We start from the raw sequence: 25,748 nt of genomic DNA, 5'->3' as shown, positions 1-25,748 counted from the left end.
AAATCTTTGATTTAGGCTTGAAAGAGACCTGATCTGTAACCCTGACCCTAATCCTGAAGGATTAGGGTCAGGGTTACATACCTGAATGCTCAGGTTTGAATATAGAAACCTGAGCATTCAGGTGTACAAAAAGGGCTCAGCACAATCAACCTTGTTGCTAGATATATATTGTTAACTCTAAATTGTCAGTTTAAACTACCTATGAAAGTGAAGTCTGCTACGTAAACAAGAAAAAAAGTCGGCATGTAAAAAAGCATTCCTCACAAATGTTGGTGTGGGTGTATCAGGGCTCCTTTCAGAATATACAGTACATGGACAGAATATGAATATAGTTTCGTTTTATAATCTTCTCAGTCACACTGTGACAATCAGTACCTGATATCACCTATTTATGTGTGCCTTTCTAGTCAAGCAGAGATTAAGGAAGTTCTTCTGACTACTGTGGAAATGTCAAGTTCTTTCGTGCAAAGACAGATATCAACATTATTGTGATCACCCTTATCCTTTTCACTGAGATGAATGTCCAAATGAATTGTTTCATTTGCTTTAGCTGACAGCCATTTTTCTTTTAGAGTTTTTGACAACGAGTGGTGCTGTGACGAGCATGGACGTCATATTCTACGAACTTCAGAATAGAGTTATCTGACCTCTAACCAACCATCTGAGAAAGGTAAGCAACACGTATCTCTCAGTAATCAAGCATCACAAATAAAGATATCGAATGAGAGATATAACGATAGTCTTCAATTCAGTATTGGTCTCTGATCTCTGCTTTAGGATTTTAAAGCTACATTCAAACAGGTCAGCTGTAGTCTTTTTGCTGTAGTCGACAATACCAGGTTTTGCATGCTGTTCTGTGGTCACAACATGTTAATAAGCTGTTTGTCGAGACAACTTCTGCCTTCTAGTGGTCAAACAACCGAATAATACTATGTCACTCCTAATGGGGTACAACAATCAGCTAAGATTACTGTGTCAGAAAACAGCCTGGATGGATTAGCTTGCTGTTGAAGAGGCTTATTTACTGCAGCAAATTGTTAACAACCAACAAGGGCAGCTAATCCTCCTCCAAGAGGCAAGGGTGGAGACTAACAATATGGAGCCTTTCCCCCCCGACACATCATAACAGGAGAGGCCACACATGCCACCACTGTCTCTACCCGTCTCCATCACACAGCCATCAGCTTCAGCATCCCAACCTTCAAAGAGAACTAAGAAACAGAAGTCTTGGCTGAGAAGCTGCTCTTCTGTGAAGAAACATCAACCTATCGTGGATGGGCAAATATGGAATAATTGAGCATCAAAACGACATGTTTGCTCTATTTCAGAGGAAACAGCGCAGATAGCAGAAGAGGAGGATTCAACTTTTCCTCTTTAACAGCCAACAACAGGAGAAAGGAAGGGGGTATTTTGACACTGCTCTTAACAATGCGAAAACAGGCCTTCACTTGGCAGTGAGTGAGGCACATTGTTTGACATGTATCTGGGTTAACAACACAAAAGCTGCAATCCTGACCTCACTTGGCAACTGAAATTGTAATGATCTTGGTGCTAGGTATCTACTGTTGGCAGTGGATATCTGTTCTGGGCTGGTAGGCAGATCCCCAAGTTTGTTGATCTGACAGATGAGGGTCCAGAAGGTGGCTTACAGGATGAGGCCAGGCGCCCACGTGGCCCAGGAGGGATTACAAGCCGCAAGAAGAAGGTAAAGGGATTAGACGCAAAACCCAGCCTGCTTTTTTAACCACGTCACTGTTGTGACACTGACAGGGAAACTCCCGAGCCAGAATTCTATCCGTTCACCGTCTCCGTCCTCTCCTCCCTCCCCGGCGGCTCTGCTCATCCACCCATGCAGCCCCCTCGGTTCCCTAGGATCTCACTGCTGCTGAAAAACTGAACTGGAGCACAGATAGGACTGGACTGGACGACCTCTTTTTGTTACGGGCTAATGAGCTGAAGAACTTGTCGGCACAGATGAAGAGACTGATGGACATTCTGTTAATGGACTCAAGATAAAGAGACCCTGGATTTTCTTGTTGTCTGCAACAAGTCTCTTTACAAATGAAAACTTCGGGCTTGAGAACCACATAAATAAGCGCATCATGCTTTTGAAGTCAGGAATATTCCTCACTCTGTGTCTGTTTACCCTCCAAGCAAGTCGAATCAAAGGTAAGAATCCTATAGGGAGGTTTGTTTTCCTATTAACATTTCACTTTAGTTATTGCCTTTTTGTTGTGTTTGGAGAAAGACATTTTGTTTATTTTCACACAAGTTTCAGTAGATGCAAGTTTCAACAATCTAACTCTCTAAGGCTCCACTTTTAGCCAGTACAGAGCTAATTCATTCAACAACCTAGTTAGCCAACAATAAATGTCTAAAGGCCTTTTACACACCTGCTCTTAAGAAGGACCAAACTTTGTGAAATTGAGAAAAGTCACCATTCAAATTATTGTTTTCAAATAGTTAAAGTGTTTGAGATGCACTTCAAGGGCAACATGGTTTTACAGTTAACATTTTGCATGACTCAGCAATTTAAAAATCTCCCTCAGTAAACTTCAAAATGCTTGCTCATCCTCAAACAGATCTTTGATTTATCTTTTTTAAATGTCAAGCAGCCAGCGAGCCATTTTTATGGCCATGACTATTCACTATGAATTATCAAGCAGAGGCATATAATAGATGTTAACAGAGGAAGATAGTATCATTTCGTCAGTGATAACATTTGCCTCTGCACTGGTTGTCTCGTTCAGTGTGATGTGCCCGGGTGAGCTCATTATCCCGAAGGAAACAAAAGCCATTCTGTTCCCAGTGTCGCAGGACGCTAATCTTTTCTGGCTTGTAATTCTGCTTTGAGGCCTTTTTGCGGCTGCACCGAGCATTAAGGCTCGCTCCAACACTCCCTCCCCTCACTCGGGCTCTTGTGTGTCTGCGTGTGCAAGTCAGGTTTCAAGTTGACCAATATTCCAAAAAATACCCATTAAAATGTTTTCTTACTGCCGTGACTATTATAGGAAACGCACATGATTTGGCGAATGTCAGACCACCTGCTGAAATGTTTGGAAGTGGAGGATTTACCGGGTGAATGGGTCTGCCTGACACTGAACTGGGGGATCATTTTGCCAACAAAGCTGCAGGCTGAACTGTCAATGCCCACACATTCTTTGCATGTTCTTGGTGTTCGGCCAAATTAAGATTTGTGGAAAACAATATTGTTCATTGTAGAGGTATTTGTTTTCGTGCAAAACAGTGGCCGTTTCTCAATCGCGAGGAAACTGGCTTCCAAGCCAATATTTCAAGGATACTACATCATCGAGTGCCGCCGAAGGACTGTTCCAATCTCCAGCATACTTGGAATTCCACCGAGGCCGCGTCCTTGGTTTGGGGGTAATTTCGAGGCTGCACATGGGAAGACTTTGCGTCCTTCAAATCCCCACAATGCTTTGCGCACGAACCAATTTCCCCAAATCTGTGGCGGAAAATGTAAGGCGGGGCCTCTCATATGACGCACACCTGCACACTTGCTAGCCTGTTCCACTCTTCGTTTTCCGAATGCCAGGAAGGATTCTTGCCTAGCTTCTGAAGGAAGTGACTCGGAAGACATGTGCTACCAAGCAAGCATCCTCGCGATTGAGAAACGGCCAGTGATTCACTGCTTATTTGTTTTCGTTTCTAGTTCTACCAATTTTTCACAATTCTTATTTTAATGCTTATTACCAAAATATTGACTAGTAGCACAGCAGTACACATCCAGACCTAAATGCCTACAATTTGACATGAGTCTTAGACCAAGTCCTTATGAGCAAACCTGTATAAGAGCAGACCTTTTGACAGATAGCTCTAACATGACCCAGATCGTTTATTTTGAATTAAATATGTTTACAATTTTTCATACCCAATTGACCCATATTCTTATTTCATAATGACGTTTTTTTTATTTAGATAATAACGTCCAGGTTATTGTAAATTCACCATTGAAATCTTGCCTAACACATTCAAATAAAATAGACATTTAAAAAAAAGAAATTGTAAAGAAAAATAACCAAAACTAATTTAACCTTAAGAAATGAGAGAGAAAAAGGTCTACAACCTACTCCAAGATTATAACTTTAAAAGACCAATTAGGCCAGATCATATGCCATTGAATTAGCTTCTGGTTATCACTTTGAATGAATGTGTTTATTCGTCCATGTGGGGAACCTCACACATCAGCCACCAACAGTAATGAAATTGTGGAAACAGTTTTAGAACAAAATCACACCAGTCACCATGCAAAAACACACCTAACATTTAAGGTCAAGAATGTATGTATTGCCTCAGTGCATGCTGGGATTGTTTACAACTCGCCTACCACATAGCTAAGAATATGAATGCTGCATTTTGCATTTATGCCAAAATAGGATCGCGATTCAACAAACAAATGTGTAGACAGTAGTTTACAAAGATGTACTAAAAAAATCTCCCCTCCCTAAACCAGCGTCTTTGTCATCCTTTTACAGTTCACCGACTATCAACTAATCAAGCATTGATCATGTTACGTTCCCTACTGGGCTAGGGGTACAAAGGGAAGTAACAAAACACAAAAATAACCGGGCGAGAGAAAGAGAGGAAACTGTCTACTGAAGCCACAAAGTGATGTTTTAATGGACAAAAGAAAAAAGGGATCACCAGCCAACTTGCATAGCAAACTAAAATAAACAATACACGAAAAGGTAAACTGGAGCACATCTAACAATTCACAAAAACACAGGCCTCACACAGAGACAGAGACAGAGACAGAGACAGAGACAGAGACAGAGACAGAGACAGAGACAGAGACAGAGACAGAGACAGAGACAGAGACAGAGACATGATGCACACATGCAGCCAGAGGAGAAGGAGAGAGACCACTGCAGCCTTCCTCAGGTCCTTTATAGAGGCCCTGATTGAGGATTGGGAGCACCTGGGGAGAGGCTGCACCTGGAGACAATCAGGCTGCACCTGGGGAATCAGAGGGAGAGAGAGAAAGACACACACACCCACACAAACACTATGGCATGTAACAATCAACTAAGCTCATTATTACTGTAATTTTATTATCACTATACATGCATGTTATCCAAACAAGAACTCCATTCCACTCTTATTTCGTTATATATATATTTTCTTCGCATTCACTCTGTTTCAAATCCAAGTTCACCATTTTTTATTATCTAATACGATACACCTATATATATATATTTTTGTATTAAGGGTGGCAGGGCCCGTGTGTTTCTTTGCATTAGCTAGCTTATTCACTTGTCTAAAATATACACAACGTTGGAGCCTGCATGTACCCCTTATCTTGTTTATCTTCACAACAATGTTCCATCTCCAGCTAAAAGCTCTCTTTTCTCAGTTACCTTTATTGTCCCCTTATTTAGAGGAAATAGTCAATTAATTAGGTCAAATGACCTCAAGTCTGCAAGATGGGGTGAATAAATGTAGGCTTATTGTCTTATAAAGTCATTCAAGGTCTGCCACCTGGCATCCCAATGAGTACCTTTCTTTTAAAATTACCAAGGGGTGACTGTTATTGATGGTTGAGTGGCACACTGGCTTGTGTAATGGAGTGGAATCACCTTACTGTCAGGGCGGTCATGGTAGTTTTCTTTTTTACTAAGATGATCAGAAAATGAGGGCACTCCTCCTCATGTGTGCAGCATTTTAGTCAAATAATCCGGCAGTGGCTCAGTCAGTAGGGACTTGGACTGGGATTCGCAGGGTCGTTGGTTCAAGTCCCCAACCAGACCTAAATATGGAGTGTGGACTGCTACTTGGAGTTCACCTCCTGGCCCCTGCCGTGGTGCCCTTGAGCAAGGCACCGGACAACCCCCCCCCACTCCCATTGCTCCCCGGGCGCTGTACAATAGCTGCCCATTGCTCCTAGTACTAGACTCCTGGTACTAGGATTGGTTAAATGCAGAGAACACATTTCACTGTGTGTGCTGTGAGCTCTGCATGTGTGACCATTAAAGAGGGTTTCATCCCGGCTCCCAATATTATAATACATGGACATATTTCGGTAAGATGTGATGTTTTTGCGGGTTATCCACCTGTAACTAATTTTAATTTCTTTGAGATTCACCGTGCACGCACATCCTGCTTCAACTGTAATCCTCATGCATGAGTTTCTGCAAATTCACACCTGGACGCTGCCCAGCACAACCTCACACTGGGTGTTTCTCAATCGCGAGTAGTACGCTTGCTTGGTAGCACATGTCTTCCGAGTCACTTCCTTCAGAAGCTAGGCATGAATCCTTCCTGGCATTCGGAAAACGAAGAGTGAAACAGGCTAGCAAGTGTGCAGGTGTGCGTCATATGAGAGGCCCCGCCTTACATTTTCCGCCACAGATTTGGGGAAATTGGTCCGTGCGCAAAGCATTGCGGGGATTTTAAGACCGCGGAGTCTACACATGTGTAGCCTCGAAATTTCTCCTAACGAAGTATGCCGGGCTCGGTAGATTTCCAAGTATGCTGGAGATTGGAACAGTACTTCGGCGGCACTCGATGACGTAGTATGCTTGAAATAGTGGCTCTGCAGCAGCTTTACTCGCGATTGAGAAACACCCAATGACACTGTGAGCCACTGAGCAGCTTCAGTAGTGCAACGTGGGTCAAGTTGCTCAAGGGCATCTCAACCACTGAACCTGAGGGAGAAGAATGTTACTCATTCACTTTCTCTACACATCTCTGCACTTTCCAATCATTCAAAATGACAACCTTCCAGTCGTAAAGGCCCTAGACATTTTTACACTACAGTGAATTTGAAACCTCAAGTAACTCATTGCACCTTTTTTAGTTGTTGCAAAATCCCACATGCAGAGGATTTGTCTTCACTCCATTGTATACAAAATAAACTCTAGGATCCTCTGTGTATAATATACCTTTCACTGCAAAGCCAGATGCTAATTATAGGCAGAGCAAGCAGCAGTTAACTTACAGTAAGAGGACTGGACAGATGCTATTAAGTATGAACGTGTTGGATTCGGTGTCTGTCAAGTTTAATTCTACTCTGTGGTTGTTGGCGTTCAATGCCTGGTTCCTGGTTAAAGCTAGATATTTAAAGGGAGCTTCAGTGATTTAACTTTACATATCCATAACAATGTATGCAAAAGAGGCCGCATCAGTTCTAAACTGAACCGGTGTAGCCATGGGTCACTGTATAAAATCACAGCATCTTTAAAAAATGATACTCGAAGATGTTTTTTTGTTTTACACCAACGTCTACATAACCACGTGCACAGGATAAGCTTCCTGTCAATATTCAAAGCCCCAAGCCAATTATGAGATAACCCTTGATGACACCACTGTGACATAACCGCGTGTGTTGCTGTTTCACATGATGCGTGTTACTCCCGGTGTGGTTTATCATACTTTTTCCCCCTTCTTTTTTAAAACAACCCTTTGTTTGGGATATTACATGTTTAGCGTTGTGTTGCCGTGAATAATATTGAGTTTGCCTTTATATATAGGGAGAAAAAGGCAACTTGCCTAAAGTGTACATGTAAAAATCTAATATACCCTTAAAGATAAAGGAAGTTGCACATATATATATGTCGGACCAAAGCATGTGCTGATGTAAGATCATGGGGATGCATGTGTTCCTATAGTCACACTACATGTCAAATAGACTCGCTTGCATGACACTGTTACCCACTTCTCCTTCCAATTGTTTGTCTTATTGTGTTATAGGTTTGTCATTGTACTGTCAGACAAACGTAACAAGTAACATGTCATGGTTAATCTATAACAACTTAATGAATAAGATGAGCACCATTTTTTAAATTTACATTATTGACATAACAAGTAATTAAATTGTTATGTTTTGACATTTCCAACAGTAAAAGAAACAAATAAGTGCTTTGGTTAGGTGCTGCCCTCTGTCAGTTGTTAATTATAATAATTAACACAAAAACCAACAAGAAATGTCACTAGCATGATCAAGGCAAGGCAAGTTTAATAATATAATGCTTTACACAAATTAAAGACATTAAGAGCATTAAGAAACATATTATAAAATGGCTTTTGAAAAACACTCATTTAAAAGCAAAGGTAATAAAACATGAATAACAAAGGTACATGAATACAAATTACGGTCCAGTGCAGGGCTGCTCAATTAATCGTATTTTAATCGCAATTACGATTATGGCTTGCAACGATTAAGAAAACAACGTAATCGAAATAAAACGATTTTTTTTTTGTATTGGTTTTTCAGTTGAGTTATACTTAAAGTTCAAGGTAATCAACTGTTAAAAACGTAATGTTCAAATTTTTTTTCTCCAATAAATTGATGTTTTCAAAGTAAATGGATAATCGTTTTTAATAATCGTGATATCAATTATTGACCCAAATAATCGAGATTATGATTTCTGCCATAATCGAGCAGCCCTAGTCCAGTGTAAGATGCACACATCTGAAATGTTTAGATCTGAATCTCAATCATTGCTAACCTTTTAGCAGAAATTGTTTTCTTTGACCTCAACTTAATTCCAGCTACTTATATGACTTACGTCGTATGATAACTCAAGCTGAATAATGTAAAGATTATATTTATTTTCTAAACTTACATTTTCTCTTGTAGAAATACATGACCACGGTTTTTCGGGACTCAGGGATGTGAAGTACCGATACTTTCTAGAATCCTCCAGACCGATCAGACACACCACAAATGTCAGAGCGGAGCAGAATGGACATCGGAATAAGAGGTCGCCGCTCCTCACCACGGGGGTCAAAGTGTGTCCGCAGGAGACGATGAAAGCAGTCATCGGCAGCCATCGGGCCTATTACAAACTCAGAGGTAAACTTGTGTAAGCTTATACTAAGTTAGGGTTTTTTTAATGAAGTAAATGTAACTTGATGCATAATTAGGACATCCAATATGAATTCAATAAGCCTTTCATAAAACATTGACTGTCAAATGAGAATAAAGCACTTAATCAGCGTTCCCTTTTGATGTTTCGGTGAAACTGAATCTAATCCCCTCAAATTATGTATGATTCTCTAAATCTTATCAATGGATGGATATGCACATACTGTAGCACATGATATCATGACGTTATATGCAAATATGCTTTGTCCAAGTGAGATGAATTATAGATGATTTAAGAGGCAGAGATTGCCACTTTTCTTGTTACAATGGAAAAGTAATACGAACTGTTCCACAACAGCTGCTATGGCGTAGGATTTTAAAATGAGGCAGATTAATTTGCTGTATTGGATGTAATCGCTTCGTTCCAGAAATTAGTTTGTCAGAGAATACATTTCCCACAGGCATCACGATATTGGACAATGTGGAGCTTGTTTCCCCCACAGAGGAAGATAAAACACAGTTTAGTTCCAGGGAGTCTCTGTGCTCATGATTGTAATATTAGTAAAAATGTCATGGACAGACGAAGAATTAAATATACAGTTTGACATTTACTGAAACAGGCATTCCTGCCTTTTTGTTCTGTCCCATTTATATCATGTTAAATATATATTGTGATTTATCAAAAACATTGTGTCGAATGTGAAACTCAGTGAAATGTTTCTGAGGAAACAATAATCTATATATCAAAGCAAAGTCTCCAAATACAGACATGCCATCAATCACAAATCCTATTTATCCGTAGTCCTTTGATATCTCCATGCTCCATTTTCATCCTTTCTGCCCTTGTTGCAAATAAATGTTATGCCATCTCAAGTCATCACAATATCTTTTTGTCTAAGATATTAGATTGTGTCTCATATTTGCACTTATTCCAGTGTTTGCTCCAATATTTTCTGAGAGGAGTCAAAAAGAAAAATCCATAAAATGACATGACATCTCTTTAGTTTGCCAGGAAGCAATTTGGGAAGCGTTTCGGATCTTCTTGGACCGATCGCCGAACTCAGAGGAGTACAGAGCCTGGCTCTACACCTGCCAGCATGAAAACCTCTGCATGGACGACCTGGCCCAGAACTTCAGCAGCTCTCAGGAGCATCTGGACCTGGTGGCCCGCGTGAGTGCAGCACCAACACAGCCAAAATATCTTCACTGACCAGCCTCCTCTCACGAAATGTGTTCAAACTGTGAGGCAGTTTTAAATCAGCATTCAGAGTGATTGTGAATAATCGGTAACTTTCTTATTTCCAGAGGGTAGCCGAGCAAGGTGAAGTTGAAGGGTATGTACATTTGCTGTGTACAAGTGTGACTGAACTCAATACAGTTAAATCAAAATAAGTTCACAGTTGATTTGTTTAACATTGCAAAGTGGTACATTATTTCCAGTGTGATTTCAGGAGAGGCAATGAAAATGTCAAACCAACTAAACCTTTTTGCTATCCTAGCTAGAAAATATACATTTGGGATACTAGGCAAAAAATACATATTGGTTTTAAGCTTGAGGATTCTTCTATAACTCTCACATTTGATACAGCAAGTATTCAACTGCATTTGTAACAAACATTTTTATTTTCAGAGTTTTTGCTGGAACCACAGAGTCAGGAATTGATTGTGAGTTGAACCCTAACACACAATGTTTAATGAAAGCATTTCAATATGTTTATCATCTTAGAAGCTATCTCAACATTTTCATAACACCATTAAATAATGAGTTGTTTTTGGTCTCAGGCACCTGGACACCCCCAATGATTGTGCTACCAACTCAGGATAACGTGAGTGAACCCACAAAGGTTTTAACGATCAAAACATTATCAAAATCAGTTGACACTGTCTAACCACAGTCGTTTTCTTTTTTTGCCAGAACGACGAAGACCCCAACATGATCAAAGAGAACTTTGCGGAGTATGTTATCCATTTCAGTGTAACCATCTCAGATCCGGCGTTCACCAAGCTGCTCAGTGACCCCCAGGCAGTGGAGTACAGTGAAATCAGACAAGAGCTCACAGAAAAGGTAAGAGCCAAGTGTTCAGACCCAAAGTAAATATCAACTGTCTCTTCCTTGCCTTATATACAAACACAGGAACCCACATCCTAGCAGAGCTGTGTTTAAGAAGCTTTTTAAGATGTTACTGAGGGTGAGGAAACTCTGCAGGAAAAGTGAGATATACTGAGGTTTAAATTACAAACTTTCACACACAGGTTTCTTTTTGGTCACCTGTAACCTCTTAATAAAGCAAACAAATCCATCTAAATGACTCCGTGACTATTCTTCCCTTCTTTCACTGCAGTGTTCATTATGCAACATTCCTCACAATGGACTCAATGTGATTGCCAGCTTCTCTGGCCTTGTATTGTTAAATGTCAAACTCACCGTGATTGATTTAACAGCTTTAAGGTCGCAAACCAGAGGTCTTTAGGTAAGACTTCTAAATGGCCACAAGCCTGAAATAGTAAGATCTAATCATATAGATTATCTCTGACTAAGAAGGCATTGAAAGAGGCTCTAAACGCAGCTCTTCTACTGGTGTTAAATGACCTGGAAGTTGGAATTACACAGTGCAACCACTGCAGAAAGGCAGTTTTGATGCGTGTTTTTTTTTTATATTATCAAAGAAATTAAACACATTTGGTTTCAGGTTCATTCTTAAAACTTTAATGTCAAGCCTGCAAACATGGTGGGAATGTATTATTTTAAATGTTGTTGCTGGGTAGATAAATCAAGATATCATGGCTGTCTACTAACATCAACATTACTTTCCCTTTTGACATGCCGCAAGCCAGCTGCTGCTAATGCTTCCTGGCGTTTCCGAGCCTTTCCCCCCCTTCCTCCTCGGTGTCTTCAGTGTGTCCACCTTTATCCATCACCTGAGCTCCACACCCAAATAAACACCCGTTCCCAATCCCTCTAATCAGCTCCATTACACTTATACAGGTCACTTCACTTTCTGCTTGTTAGGACCTTAGTGTGTGTCTGGTGTGTCTGCATACCTGTCCACTTTGGATTTTCTGTAAAAGAAAACATGTATTGACAAGTCTTTTTTTTGTTGCATTTTAGGTACAGTAAATCTTTAAATATAACCGCCTCTGCCTCTCAACCATGCTTTTAGGTTCAATTATACTGAAAGTGTGCCGCAACACATTGGTTATTTTCATTATCATGTTCATGTTAATCTTTTTTCTTTTAGATGCGTCGTGTGTTTGCAGATGTTCCAGGATTCAAAGAGATTCGTGTGCTGGGATATCGGTGGGTGTAGTTTTCGTGATGATTTGTTTTATTGAAGCCTTAAAATACTAAAAATATCAGGATAAACAATTACATCACCAACAATCTCCACTATTGGGTTACCAGTCATCCATTTCCAGTTAGCTATATCTGTTATGAGAGTTTCTAACATGATTGTTGTGTTGCACAGCTCAGAGGATGTGTCGGTGCGTTACGCTGTGGTCTTCAATGGAGAAACTGAGCTCAACGACGAACCTGATGTTCTTGAGGAGCTTGACATGGACGAGGATACGAGTGCTCCTAAACTGAAGCAAATCATCGTAAAGGCCTTGAAGCAAGAGACATCACTACCAGTGGACATAGACACACTCAGCTTTGAGAGTGGTAAGCATGATATCATATTTAATTGGATAAAACATTTATTATCTGGCTCAGAACAGGATTTTAAAACTGGAAGTGTTTTAACTCATCCTTTTCAGTAACCACAATCTACCCAGTTGCGGAGCTTGGCATGAACCCAGTTGAGGACGACACCACAAGGCCACCTACGGAGGACAAACCTCCCACCCGAAGTTTCTTTCCCACTGTGGCAGTGCTAGAAAACGCCTTGGAAGCTTTTACAGTCAAACCAGAAACACACACCTTCGTGCCTTTCATCCCAAACATCCTCCCAGAAAGCATTCCTGCCATCACTGATGATGACACTCCTCTAATGGACGTGGTAGAGGAGGAATCCACAGAAGAGTCTGCAGTGGAGGATCTGGAGGAGCAGCCGCCAACCGAGCACGTTGACAGCGGTGAGGCTGAACCTGAGGAGCAGGTGACGGACGGTAAGGCTTATTCTACGGCCGCTAAGTGTTGTTTTTGAAGTTCAATCAGGAGCAACACATTAAAGAATTCAAAGCTTTATTGAGTAGCCAAACTTTAGATTGAGGTTTAGACTACAATTAGATCTATTGACAGAAAACAGGAAGTACCTCAGGATCGAACCACACTTTGCTGTCATGCTCTGGTTCCTTAGTCCTGATTCTGCTGATGGTGGGAAAGGGGAGGGAGGTTGAAGTATTATCTAGAGACACAAGAGGCTGAAACAGCTGATCGAGAAAATCCCCATGCCAGTAAAAGTAAGAAGTGAAATCTTATTTTAGTGGTGATTGGATAATAGTAAGAAAATAGAAAGGATCTGGAAAGTAATTGACTGCTGATGGGAAATTAAAGAGGTGATAAAGTTATGAATAACTAAACTGGTTTAACTAAGGGAACCTAAACTATCCTTAATGTTATTTTATCATTATTTAACAACGCTTCATTCAATTTTTCTAGTATTGATCCACACTTATTGGGTGATGAGAAGTATCTTCACACATTATGTAAGCTCTTATGTAGCTCCAAAACTAACAGTTAATTTAACTGGGTATTGAATGTTCAACTTAGTTTTAAATTATTACAAGTGTCACAAGAAATCCACATTTTCTACTTTCTAGTGACATATTAAAGTCACTTGATTCTGAATGTCAGCACAGCACTGTCCAAATAAAGAGTGATCCATTTTGTTCCTTTCCCATCATATCTGCACAGAACACTCGCCTCTCAAAGGAAATGGAACCGGCAGCACAATTAGACTTGATGGTTCAGTTTTGCAAATGGAGATGCTCCCTGCTGAGGCAATACATCATATTAAAGCCCATTAACAAGCAGCCGCCTGCTTGTGCTTGAGTCATTACAAACTCATGCTGTGCGGACAAACTTTGTTCAAACCTGCAGAACTTCATTTTCTAGTAGCAAATCTAAAGAAACCATATGTATCAGGCGTGTCAAGCTGAGTTTAATGTATGAAATGATGCACTAGACATCTGATGCATTCCAAATGGATGGATTTGTGCCGCCATAAAAAAGCTTTGCATTTAAATATTGAAAAAAGAAAGAAAGAGAAACCTCACATGAAAAACTTAAACAAATATATATTTACTGGCAGTTTTAGTTTTATTCAGCCAGTTGCGTAATGACCATGCAGGGTAGCTTCTGCTTCCAGTCTTAGTGCTACGCTATGCTAGTTGCCACCTGGATCTATTCTTAGTTCAGAAACATGAGTGGTATCAATCTTTTTATCTTACTTTTGGAAGCAAATCTAGCTCCTTAACCTGTAGTCAAATCATCAAATCAGTGAGATGTAATGTAATGTAACCTTTGTATATCTACAACAACAGCTGGTCTATCTCTATGTTCCTTTTAAACAAAACAACTAATTCTTCTATTAAAACTTGTTTTCTGATGTCTTATTTTGACAAGAATCTGAACCAGAAGTTACTGAAGAACATCCCTTAGCACCTCCAGACTTCCAACCAGAAGAGACTGCGGTCCCAGTGTCAACACCATCAACACCATCATCTCAGGAGGATGTCGTCCAAGGCATTGAACCAGAAACAGAAGAGGAATATTTGCCTTCCCCTTCAGAGAGTGGCGAGGACCGGGCTGAGTCTGGTGGAGACCTGCCTCCGGAGAACTCCAACATTCAAGACGATGTAGGGTCGAGTCAGAACGGGACGGAGGAGAACACGATCGACTCTCTGGAAGAGGAGAGCGGCAGTGGATTGTCCTCAGAGTCCGACGAACACCCGTACGGATCCACGGCATCACCTGCCATGAGGCAAGGCAGCACCCCTCTGATGGCCGCCGTGGACGCGGGCAAAGAGTTAGTGGTTTTCTTTAGCTTGAGGGTCACTAACATGATGTTTTCTGACGACCTGTTCAACAAGAGCTCCCCAGAGTATAAATCACTGGAGCATACCTTTCTTGAGCTGGTAGGTACACACGCTTTTGTGCTGGATATCATGATTTTGCATTCTTTGTTTTCATATTTGCTTTCATAGCCCAAGCTGAAATGTGTGACAAAAGTATTTGTTTATTTTTTAGAGATAGAAATATATTTTTAACCGTAGCCCCAAATTGGTGCTTACTCTAAATCTGTTTGTCCTGCAAAGGTAAGGATGCGCTTTGCAGTGAGCCTTATGCGCAATCTTTTTTTATCATTAAAGGGACAGGTAATTTTATGGTTTTATATTTTTTCTTCAACAAATTATTTTTTTGTATCAAACTGTTATGAGGATTTCTTTTCAGACGAGCCATTGTGGTAACATTATAAAGAATTAATTCTGTTTCAATCAGACACAGCACTCTGGGTCCAGAAACTCGCCAAACCCTGGAACTCACAGTAAATCTGGGCCTAGGAGACAGAAGATTTTAGCCTCCATACCGGTATTTCTTCCATATTGGAACTACATTTCCAATGCCTCAGAGAGAGCATGATTTTTCTATTTCTTATCTAACCTTTTCAAAATGCAGTATCTAACAATCTGAGAGCACCTCACCTTTCTGAAAACAGTTAACTTTAGTTTTCAGTTTTCCTTTTGACCTTACATTAGACGTTTTACCTTTCTGCTGCAGCTACTCATGTCTGTTATCAAAGCTTGCTTTTGTGTGTTTGCCTTAACTTTGTTGTGCTAACGTTTTGTCTTTATCAGGGAATGTTTTGATTCTGTTTGATGTATTTTAGCTTGTCTTTTTGTATGATTTGTGTCTGCAAGGGAAGTGTAAAAGGTTCTGGGCTATAAAAATCCAAAGATTTTTGAAAGAGATAAATACGTTAACAGTCTTAATTAATACTACAAAAGATTAGACAAATGATACCAATTTCATATCTGTTGATTCAATATGTACCTGGAGCCGTCAGCCAGTTAGCTTAGCATTAACACTGGAAATAAAGCAAATAGCTAGCATGACTCTTTATAAAAAGTAACACAATGGTCTCTGATACTGTTGGCAGTGACACCCCTGTTGAATCACAAATTCAAATTTTACACAAGGTGGATTTTGTTACATTTGCACATAGTCAGGCTAGCTTTTCCCCCTGTTTCAAGTTTTTATGCTAAGCTAACGGTCTGCTGTTTGTAGGTTCATATTTAGTGGACACAGAGTGATGGTGAGAGTGATATCAATCTTCTCCTCTAACTCTTGGCAACAAAGCAAATAACTTTGTTTCCACAAATGTTTAACTATTTCCTCATACAACATTGTAAGTAATACCACTGATGTCATTTGTTTGTACAGACAAGCTCTCTGCTGTGTGAAGCACACACTTGTCATTATATATCAGCTGTTATGTTTGTGTTCATGTGTAGAGTTTACATCTGATTGCTGTTTTTGTGTGTCTATCACATGGACCACTGTGCATGTTTTGAAGCCTTAAAGATACATTTGTTAAGTGAATTAATTAATGCGGAGCTGAGCAATGTGATCATAGGTTTACAAGGAAAATCATGCAGTTTGATGCAGTTAATGATGCAAAAATGTTGCTTTGTACATGGTAAAGGGCTAGCCAGGAGTAGTCTGAATCTTGAGACTTCTGCCTTAGTCATGTGGGACTGTAGGAGGTTTGTGACTTGTGGTAAGAAGCTTTGAGTAATTATGTTCGGTTCCAGCAGCACACACATTGTGCTATTAATGGTTCCAATCGGCTTAGTGAGACATCAGTCAGGGTACATCTGTACGCATGTTGGTCATTTGGTGTTATTGACATAGTATTTGTATGTAATACTATAGGCAACAAGACAATGCAATAAAATGGTCGAGGTCATTTTGTTTTGGAGCTTTTGTGTGAATGCGCATATTGCGAATCAATACTGTAATCTTCCCGTTTGTTTTGGCAAATAGGCCACATTGCTCTTTTCTCTCTGAATAACAGTTTAAATTTGCATTAGCAGCTGGTAAGTAGGTGGGGATCCTTATTAGTGTGCATCAGCGAATGAAGCATCACTTGACAACGTTATTTAGTTTCAACGCTTACCCCGAGGTTAAATAAGGGGACATATTTTTAGGCTTGTGCAGGGCGATCTGTTATATAAGACCTTGGCCTCAGACTGACAAAGTGCCTCGATACAAACTGGATTGTGTGTTTGCTGCGATGCCATGGGGCTGAGGAGATGTGTGCTACTACAGGTGGGCTTAGTGTTCTGATTTATTCTGGGTGGTGATGATAGTTTTCTACTTAAGGAAAATGGTTCCTAATGGGTTTTATTTTTTAGAACATCTCAAGAATTTTCACTAAATAGTTAGAGTTCTATACAAGACGGAATGGTTTTATAGATTCATGTTATGAACCATTTTTGTTTTGTATTTGTATCCTGGAACCGAAAGCACTAGTTTCCTATTTGTTTTCATGTCACAAAATAATGTCTGCACTGTATAAGAGAATACAATGGGTAGTACATATTTTTAGAGGCACATTACACAAAGATGCATATGAGAGGCAAACATCTGAATCAATAATGAAAACAACACTCCATCTCCAATCTTAATGGTTGCCCAAACTGTGGTTACTTGAGCTTTCCTCATTAATCAACTTGTTAAGCGTCCCGGCAAAACTAATGTTGTCAGACGTTTGAGCTGGTAAGTATTTGCCGTATACTGTCTATTCTCACTTCCCGTTAGGAATAGTAAATATTACTTCCTTTTAAATGGGCTATTCAGGTAGAGAAGAAACATGTTTGAGATGGTGTATACATCACTGAAAAGCTAGTAAGTGAAAGAAGAGATGTAAAATAATATATAGATATATTCTGCAGCCCATTTAAATGGACATAATGGAATGTTTTACTGGATATTGCACCCCATTTATGACACTGTACATCCACTGTCTCATATATGTGTATACATATATATGGACTATTAGCCTGCAGTGGATTGCAATTCCCAGTGTTTGCCTTGGCCTCCATTACTCCTGTACCTACTGGTTTGTGAAGCAACCAATACAATTGGACATGGAGATTGGAATGACTTTATTTGCCACAGTAAATCATTTTCATGGCAGCTTAATATTTTTTATGACTTTTCTTTTTTTTTCTCAACATGAGAGAAGGGAGGTATCATTAGGTTTTTTCAAAACAAGAACCAGTAGATACAGTGGTGTAACCTCAGAGAAGCATGTGATGTGATGGTGTCAGAGAGTGAAATGATGGAAGTGTTGGTGTGACGCTGTCTGCAGTGTTGTTCCTCAGTCCACCGTACACACTGCACTGAGGTTTGTTGTGTTTGCTTTGACCTTGTGATGAAGGCCACAGAGCTACAGATTGGTATCTAATTTGCACTGGATGTGAAGCGGCTGACATTTTGCATTGAGACAAATGGATGGCCAAACAGCAAGCTGTGTGTCCGTTTGCACTGCAGGCTGTTGTCCATTTGTCTGGGCTGTTGGCCCTTCGTGTGCTTTCTTGGAGACTATTAGCTGTAGAGAACTAGCCCCCAGTAAACCGTCTGCTTGTGATAAGTGAAGTAACCTGATCAGAGCAGAGCTCCTTAAGGCCTCTTATCTCCTGCTCCAGAGCCAGGCCAGCTAAAGCAGCGTAATCTCCCGCTCTCACTCTGCAGCTGTTTGATGTTGGCCTGGGCCGTAGTGAACGTGAAGTGGCTGGAAGGAGAGCGGCTCAGTTCGATGAACATTGATGCGGGTCCATTACCTCAGTTGGTTGACTTCCTTCCCCTCCTAAATATCAGCACAGTCATCAGTGAGAGTCCATAGCCTTTAGAGCTTGTTTTCTCAGTTATCTGAGCTACGTCTTGAGACTTGGAATATTTTTGGTCTGTGTGGAAAACTCAAATGATTAGTGCGAATGTGGATGCATAAACTTGATTTAATCAGAACAGTTTTATAAGTTGTAAAACTGTATTTCTTCGTCATTATTTCATTTGAAATCAATGGATGTTATTGCTATTCTGCAAAGCTAGGCTAACTTGGTATAACAGATATTAAAATACTAATACGTTTGTTGATTTATTGGAAACGGGCAAGAGAAAGTAAAGTGTTTCTAAATGAGCACCATCTACCCTGTGTCACTGCAGTTTTGTTTTTACTGTTTTGCCCACAACCTTCCACATTTCTTTGTCCTTTAAGATCAAGTCTTTGCTTCAGCTTTGTACGTGAGTGTAGGTGGGATAATGCAGAGATACTTAACCTGACAATATATTGTGCATGCATTACTGTAAGGCACTTAAGATAAAAGCCTTCACTAAACATCATGTATTATAGATTTATTTGGAAATTGCGATGCATACAAGTCTTTTTAAGTGTCTCATCTTTTCATCATGTGTTCTCGGGCTCTTCCTCTACTAGAAATAGCACCTTCTATGTTTGTATATAATTGTGTTCTAGATCTAATTTCAAAGTCAGCGCAGTAATGGCAGGATTTCATGCTTGCATCAACATTTAATTATGAACTCTTCATAGCATTCACTCTGTAAAAATGTGACCTGAATAATTCAATATCAGCAGTGCTTCGACAACCTCGGTCCTGAGTTAAACCACAGGTAAATGTGGTCTCTGCTGAACGGGTTGATAACTTCTCTGGGGGGGAAACAGATCTTTACTGATATTAATCTGACATAATTTCATAACCTAAATATCCAAGAGGGACACTTTCTTCTCCTAATTTTAAGAGAATAATTGCCTTTTTACCCTGTAACATGAAATCTTGCTTGAGTGCTGCTTTCAAAGTAACTGATAACTAACTACACAAAGACTATACTTTTTTTCAAATGAGGAATACAGTACATCCTCCGAAAAAAGTAAAGGGAATAGTTCAATAAACAGATTAAATAAAATAAGATAATAATTTGCTTTCTTCTTTCTTACACGCAGCTTCTGCCTTATCTACAATCCAATTTGACTGGATTCAAGCAACTGGAAGTTCTGAACTTCAGGAACGGCAGCGTTGTGGTGAACAGCAAGATGAAGCTGGACAAACCGGTACCTTACAACGTCACAGAAGCTGTTCACTGCGTGCTCGAAGACTTCTGCAACGCCGCTTCCAAACGGCTCGACATCAAGATTGACAGTCGCTCCTTGGAAATAGAACCAGGTGAAACGTCGTCGCCTATTCAGTAGAATCACTGTTTGTGTTCTGTGTGATTACAGGATGTAGAACTCAGGCAGAGAAAAGAAAATATCTGTCCGTCATGTTTATTCATGCTACAAGGTCAGAGCTCCTGTCAACATCACGCTTCCTCACTCTGCAGTCTGTAGGTGATGCTCAGTAGAAATGGACAATTTCATGACTCTATGTAACCTTATTAAATGCATTATTGGGTTTGCAGACACTATCATTCACATCCATCAAAATGCTCTTTAATTTCTCGGATTCATTGAGTTGCAAACTGCGTTAATTTTAATGAGCCTCTCCCTCTCTCTGCCCTTTATTTCTTCAAAACCTCTCTCCCCTTCCCCAACCTCCTCTCTGCTGGTGTCAGCCGACCAAGCAGAGCCCTGTAAGTTCCTGGCCTGCAACGATTTCTCCCACTGCACGGTGAACCGCTGGACCGGAGAGGCAGAGTGTGTGTGCGTCCCGGGATACTCCATGGTGGACGGCCTGCCGTGTCAGAGCGTCTGTTCTCTGCATCCCGACTACTGCCTGAACGACGGCCTGTGTGAAATAATCCCAGGGCACGGACCCACCTGCAGGTACACAGACACTGACGAATGGAAGGAAACACAGATCACAAGACTTCAGTTTTACATTTTGAAGTAGAATTTTCCAAAGTACATCATATGTTTTAAAGGTCACCTGTTATGCAAAATCCACTTTCTCATGTATTTTATACATAAACATGTGTCCCCTCTGTGTAAAGAGATTCTGAAAGTTTCAGGAAAAAATATTGGCTCACTTTTTGTCCTGATCCATTTATATAAAAAACTGTCTGAAAATAAGCCGATCAGATTTTGGCCACTTTATGATGTCATAACGATGTTTTGGCTTGTGTAACCATTAGCCAATCACCAACCAAGGTAACCCCCCCCCCCCCACCTGATCACCTGAATCTCCTCCTAGAGCACCATTGTGTTCTTTTTAACCAAATATCTCTCAGAGTGGCGTGGGGAGTGGCTCCTTATTTTCATTTAAAGTAACAGACAGAGAATCAGCACTTTTGAAACAGGGAAATAGTGGATGTCTTAATCCACTAATAAGAACATGAAGAACAACTTGTCTTAGATCTGTGGTTCTCAAAGTGGGGGGCGTGCCAGGTGGGGTGCGGGAGACCAGGAGGAAAAATTGTTAAAACACTTTTAAAAAAAAAAAAAAAAAAGATCATAATTTCAAAAATTATTGATTCGAAAATAATATGATGCAGTACAGTACTATTACGTGTTGAGAGATGTATCCATAGATCTCTTCATTTTGCTCTCAAAGTGCACCAGATTGATGCATTTAACTTCAATATTTAAAAATAAATCTTCTCGGGGGGGAGCTTGCCCCCGGACCCCCCTATGTGAGGTCCACACACCACCTATAAAAATAGCACTTTACCCCTGCTTACACCTATATGCCGTGAGCTGATTATCGAGCCTTCATTGTAACAGTCGCAGGTACATTGTGTATATGCTTGGGGAATGTTGCAGTAGAAAATTCCACTGTAGCGACCGGTACATTAATGGGAAACCCTAAATGTTTGAGCACCCTCTATGAAACGTCAAGCTACCTGAGCTACTGAGCCTGACTATTTGTGTTGGGGGGGCCCGACTTTTTTTTTTCTTCAAAGGGGGGGCCTGACAGAAAAAGTTTGAGAACCACTGGCTTAGATGTACTGTAAAAGCTGATAATCTAAAGATTTGATATATTCATGTTGAAAACAGGATGTTGTGGCAAATCAAGGCTCATTCAGTTTCATTTGAATTTAAAAATATAGAATTATCACGAAAACATCTGTAATGTTTTAATTGGTTGTCAGTTTTATGTGAATGTAAGACTACATCATCCTGATGAATGTATTAAAGTTGCACCACCTCCCAGACGGTAGGAGTGATAATGATGTGCACACTGTTGGGTTGTGCTTACAGGGCGCTTCTCTCTGATCTATGTGCGTTTCTCATCTCTTCCAGATGCCCTGTAGGTAAATACTGGCACTACCACGGAGAGCGCTGCGACGAGCTGGTGTCGGTGCCCCTCGACCCCCCGCTAATTATAACATGCCTCGTGGGAAGCCTCTGCTTTGTTTGTGCCATCATCGGCATTTTGCTATTCATTAACAAGAAATGTATAAGGCCCGTAAAGGCTATCACTTTGGTGTAAGTACGAGTCTTTTTATTCAACATCTTTAGTCTCAGCTTGTTACCTTTGCAGTGATGTTGTGATGTGTTGTATTCTCATTGGTGTGTGTGTGTGTACCCCCCCCATCTCCTTTACATTGTAGGCACAGCCTTGCCCCCTATGCCTTTGAGAATACTTTGAGGGTGAACCCAGTATTTGAGAATGATGATGGTGTCTTAACTCAAGTGTCCACATTGCCATACCCTTCAAGCTCTACCTCCTCCCAATCCCAGCGGTCTGAACAAGAACATTTTCCCTCAATTGAAAACATACATCTGAGTATTGAGGTATCCTGTGCTTCCTGTGCACAAATAACTAAACTACTAACCTCAACTCCACTAATATAAACTAATGCACTCGAACAAACTCTCTGCAACAAATTGGCTTGTTTTCTTTCCTCTCATCCTCCTTACGTTTTATTTTTGTGCATTTAGAGCTTTATATTCACTGCCCTGAACTGCCACAGTCAATCACATTCTCTAACTTTTAGGTTTCCCATCCTAAACTTTGAGGACTTTTGATGCAAGTCCAACAGTGGTTTATAGTTTTAACAGTGAGCTCTGAGTTGCTGTAGGTCTAATCTCCTGTGGTAGATTTTTCTCTCCTGGAGATCCCTACCAGTGATTTTGCAGGCTTTTGTTCACATTGCCTCTGGCTCTATCATATATTAATGAAGCATGCTGTCTCCTCTTGTTTCCACAGATACCCCGACAACTCTACACCACAAGATCAGAAAAGTTAGTCTCAGAAATAGTGGACTTCCATCACTGTATACCGCACAACGAGGTGAGGACACGGGGGACATCTGATTGTTGATTTATTGGAAAAGTTAAATGGAGAAATTGTGGGGACCTTTTGTGTGTTGTAATGAAACCCACTAAGAAGAAAGTATCTCAGAGACCTTTTACTCCAGACATTCAAGGAGGATTGTAAGTGTTTCTTACAGTGTATATTCAATAACCTTTTTTATATCAAATATTTTACAGCTCTATGATTCGAACAAAGGTAAAACTCCTGTGCCTCATTCACCGATAAACCCAATCAATGTTGACTTTTTGATCATTTAAATACCGTTTAACATTACCTTAAAATAAATCATGGGAAATAATCAAATATTAACCTTCAAATGATTTCCATGGTTTGAACTCTTGGTGCTCCCGCAAATGAAAAGAGCCCCTTTTTCGAGTTTAAAGGTCCCATGTCATGGCCATTTCCACTGATCATAATTCCATTGTTGAGGTCTACTAGAATAGATTTATATTGTGCAATTTTCCAAAATCACTTTGGTTTCTCATACAGCACCTCTGTAAACTACGTGTATTCACTGAATTTCACTCTCTGCCTTTAACGGCTCGTTGTAGCGCCAATAGCTCCAGCCCCCACCCTCCCTGTGAGCACAGTGTGCTCTGATTGGTCGGGACGTTGTGAATCGCGCTGAGCTCCGTGGAGGTGTGGTTTCCTTGTTTAGCGATACACAGCCAAACTCACCCTGAGCACACACAAAGTCACAGCCGAAGTAAAAACAATAAGTGTGGCTTGATATTGAGTAAGAAAAAGGTTGATAAACGATGTGAGAATGGGTCTGCAGAGAGAATTTCGCCGCGATCCCAACTGTCTGTTATCAGCCTGCAGCCAGGGAGGAGAGATCAGCAGAGCTGCCTGCACTGAGTGTGTGTGTGAGGAAGTCCGTGGATTGGTCAATTTGGACCAATCAGCGGGGGCTTAACGTAACGGCTCCGCGGACCTAATGTAACGGCTCCACGGATTGGTCCATTTGGTTCCGGGTAACGCATGACATCATGAGTTACCCGGAAGAATCAATGGACAGTGACGTATCTCCAACGAGGCGTTTTGGGGAGGTATTTTCTGTGTTAGAGTTTTACTCGCTACAGGGTGTACTTTGAGGGTTTTGACTCTGCAGACCGTTTACATGCATAAAAACCTTCATAACACACAAGGGGGACGGTTAATAACCGGAAAAGCATGACATGGGACCTTTAAGTGAATATTTGATTGATTTTTATAAAAAGCAGATATCTTGTAGATGTACTTATAAAAGTGTACTGTCATTTATTGTATCATTTAATTATCCTTCTTGTCTCCTCTAGACATGGCGACCCCCAAATGAATACAGGACGTGCTGTATGTTAAAGTCCTCGGATAGCGAATGCTTTGAAGAAACAGTGTGACGGCACCGTGTTCGTTTGAGGAGCGGACGACACTGAAGCTGCTGTTTAACTGTATTATGGGATGTAACTCTGTATAAGTATTGAAATCTGTTGTTCATAGTGATCGAAACGTCTCGTTAGACAGAGAGCTATGGATGTCAAGGTGAAAGACTTAGGTTGTCTTAAAGTGGAACCTCATATTTATTCTATATATTGAATGGTAGGAGCATTTCCTGTGTACCCTTTGCAGAGGCGGTTCTTTCCTCACAATGAGGTATTTATTATTTACAGGCTGATACCCATGGTGGTATCTTAAGGTTAGACTGAAACATGTTGTTTATTTTACTGTTAATGCTTTACTTTGGTTGTTTCCCCCAAAACAGAATGAATGTATAAGCTGTTGATTTGGGTCATAATATGTTGTTGTTTATAGAACTGTTGGCGGCTAACCTGTATTTATCAGTCTGTCCTTCTCAAAACAACTCTTCCAACTAATCACCTCTGTTTTGAGATCCGGATTTTTTTTTTACACATTTTGCATTTAAAAGCAAACAAATAAAAGGTTTTTGCATTAAAAATAAATGTTGTCTGTTTTTTGACATCTTAAAGATGTCTGAGCTTCATTGTGTCAAATTTAAAAGTTGTTATTGATGAGTTAAAGTATGAAGTCAACCAACTCTGTTTGAGGAAAGTACAAAAAAGTGTTTGAATGCAAGTCAAGGACACGTCTACTTAATAATTGTTGCTTCAAATTCAAAGGTGTAGCTCCAATACCTATAATATTAAAAAATCTGCACTGAAGAGGCCCTTAAGTAAAACAAGTTGACAGTCAAATCAAGGTCCACTTAAGGTTCATACATTTCTTTTTTTCTATTATGTTTGAGAGAAAAATATCAAGTAAATGTCGACAAAAGAGAACCTTAAATCTGTTTTAATCCACTTGATGACTTAAAGTGGACCTATCATGCTATATTTGAATAATATAGTGTAGGACCATACCTATATAAGGCATATTTATACTTTTTATTTTTCAAAATACCAAACAGATCATGCATTTTAGCCATTCCTCATTTCGCTCAATTTAACACTGTCTTTGCATCAGCTGATTCTGTGAGAACAGCACCATCTACAGGGCTGGCATATGTACTACAGAGTCTCCAGCGCTTTCGAACGGCAATGTCCGTGGCTGTCTCCTCCTGATTGGTGGAGTTGGCCCAATAGCCGTAGCGCCACTTCTGTGACATCATATAAGTGTTCAAATCTGGATCAGTCTGTATCAGATCCGTTGCAGCCCCTTTTTAAGAGATTTGGGTATGGAGGAAAATAGAGAGGGTTGTGTTTTC

The 25,748-nt window shown here is 40.3% G+C and overlaps 1 protein-coding gene across 6 annotated transcripts; it reads left to right on the top strand.

Annotated features, from left to right (window-relative positions):
- The first annotated feature begins 1,777 nt into the window (after positions 1 to 1,777).
- Positions 1,778 to 24,461, top strand: impg1b (interphotoreceptor matrix proteoglycan 1b). 6 transcript variants are annotated; one of them, XM_079694776.1, is made up of 19 exons: positions 1,779 to 2,169; positions 8,600 to 8,815; positions 9,832 to 9,998; positions 10,133 to 10,161; positions 10,458 to 10,492; positions 10,610 to 10,653; positions 10,743 to 10,892; positions 12,067 to 12,125; positions 12,295 to 12,488; positions 12,584 to 12,934; positions 14,394 to 14,905; positions 15,270 to 15,359; positions 19,795 to 20,014; positions 20,403 to 20,613; positions 22,030 to 22,215; positions 22,341 to 22,524; positions 22,940 to 23,023; positions 23,224 to 23,242; positions 24,346 to 24,461. In XM_079694776.1, the coding sequence occupies exons 1-19, from the start codon at positions 2,103 to 2,105 to the stop codon at positions 24,363 to 24,365; spliced, it is 2,838 nt and encodes a 945-aa protein (XP_079550902.1). In that variant the 5' UTR covers positions 1,779 to 2,102; the 3' UTR covers positions 24,366 to 24,461. The 6 variants fall into 6 exon arrangements, 5 of the variants coding, with proteins under 5 accessions (XP_079550905.1, XP_079550904.1, XP_079550902.1 ...); XR_013810521.1 differs by lacking the exon at positions 22,341 to 22,524 and having other exon boundaries at positions 1,778 to 2,169; XM_079694775.1 differs by lacking the exon at positions 23,224 to 23,242.
- The last annotated feature ends 1,287 nt before the right edge of the window (positions 24,462 to 25,748 follow it).

Source organism: Notothenia rossii, assembly GCF_949606895.1.
Source record: "Notothenia rossii genome assembly, chromosome: 7".
Lineage (NCBI taxonomy): Eukaryota > Metazoa > Chordata > Actinopteri > Perciformes > Nototheniidae > Notothenia > Notothenia rossii.
The sequence above is the reverse complement of the archived record's forward strand: the minus strand, read 5'-3'. Positions and strand labels throughout refer to the sequence as shown.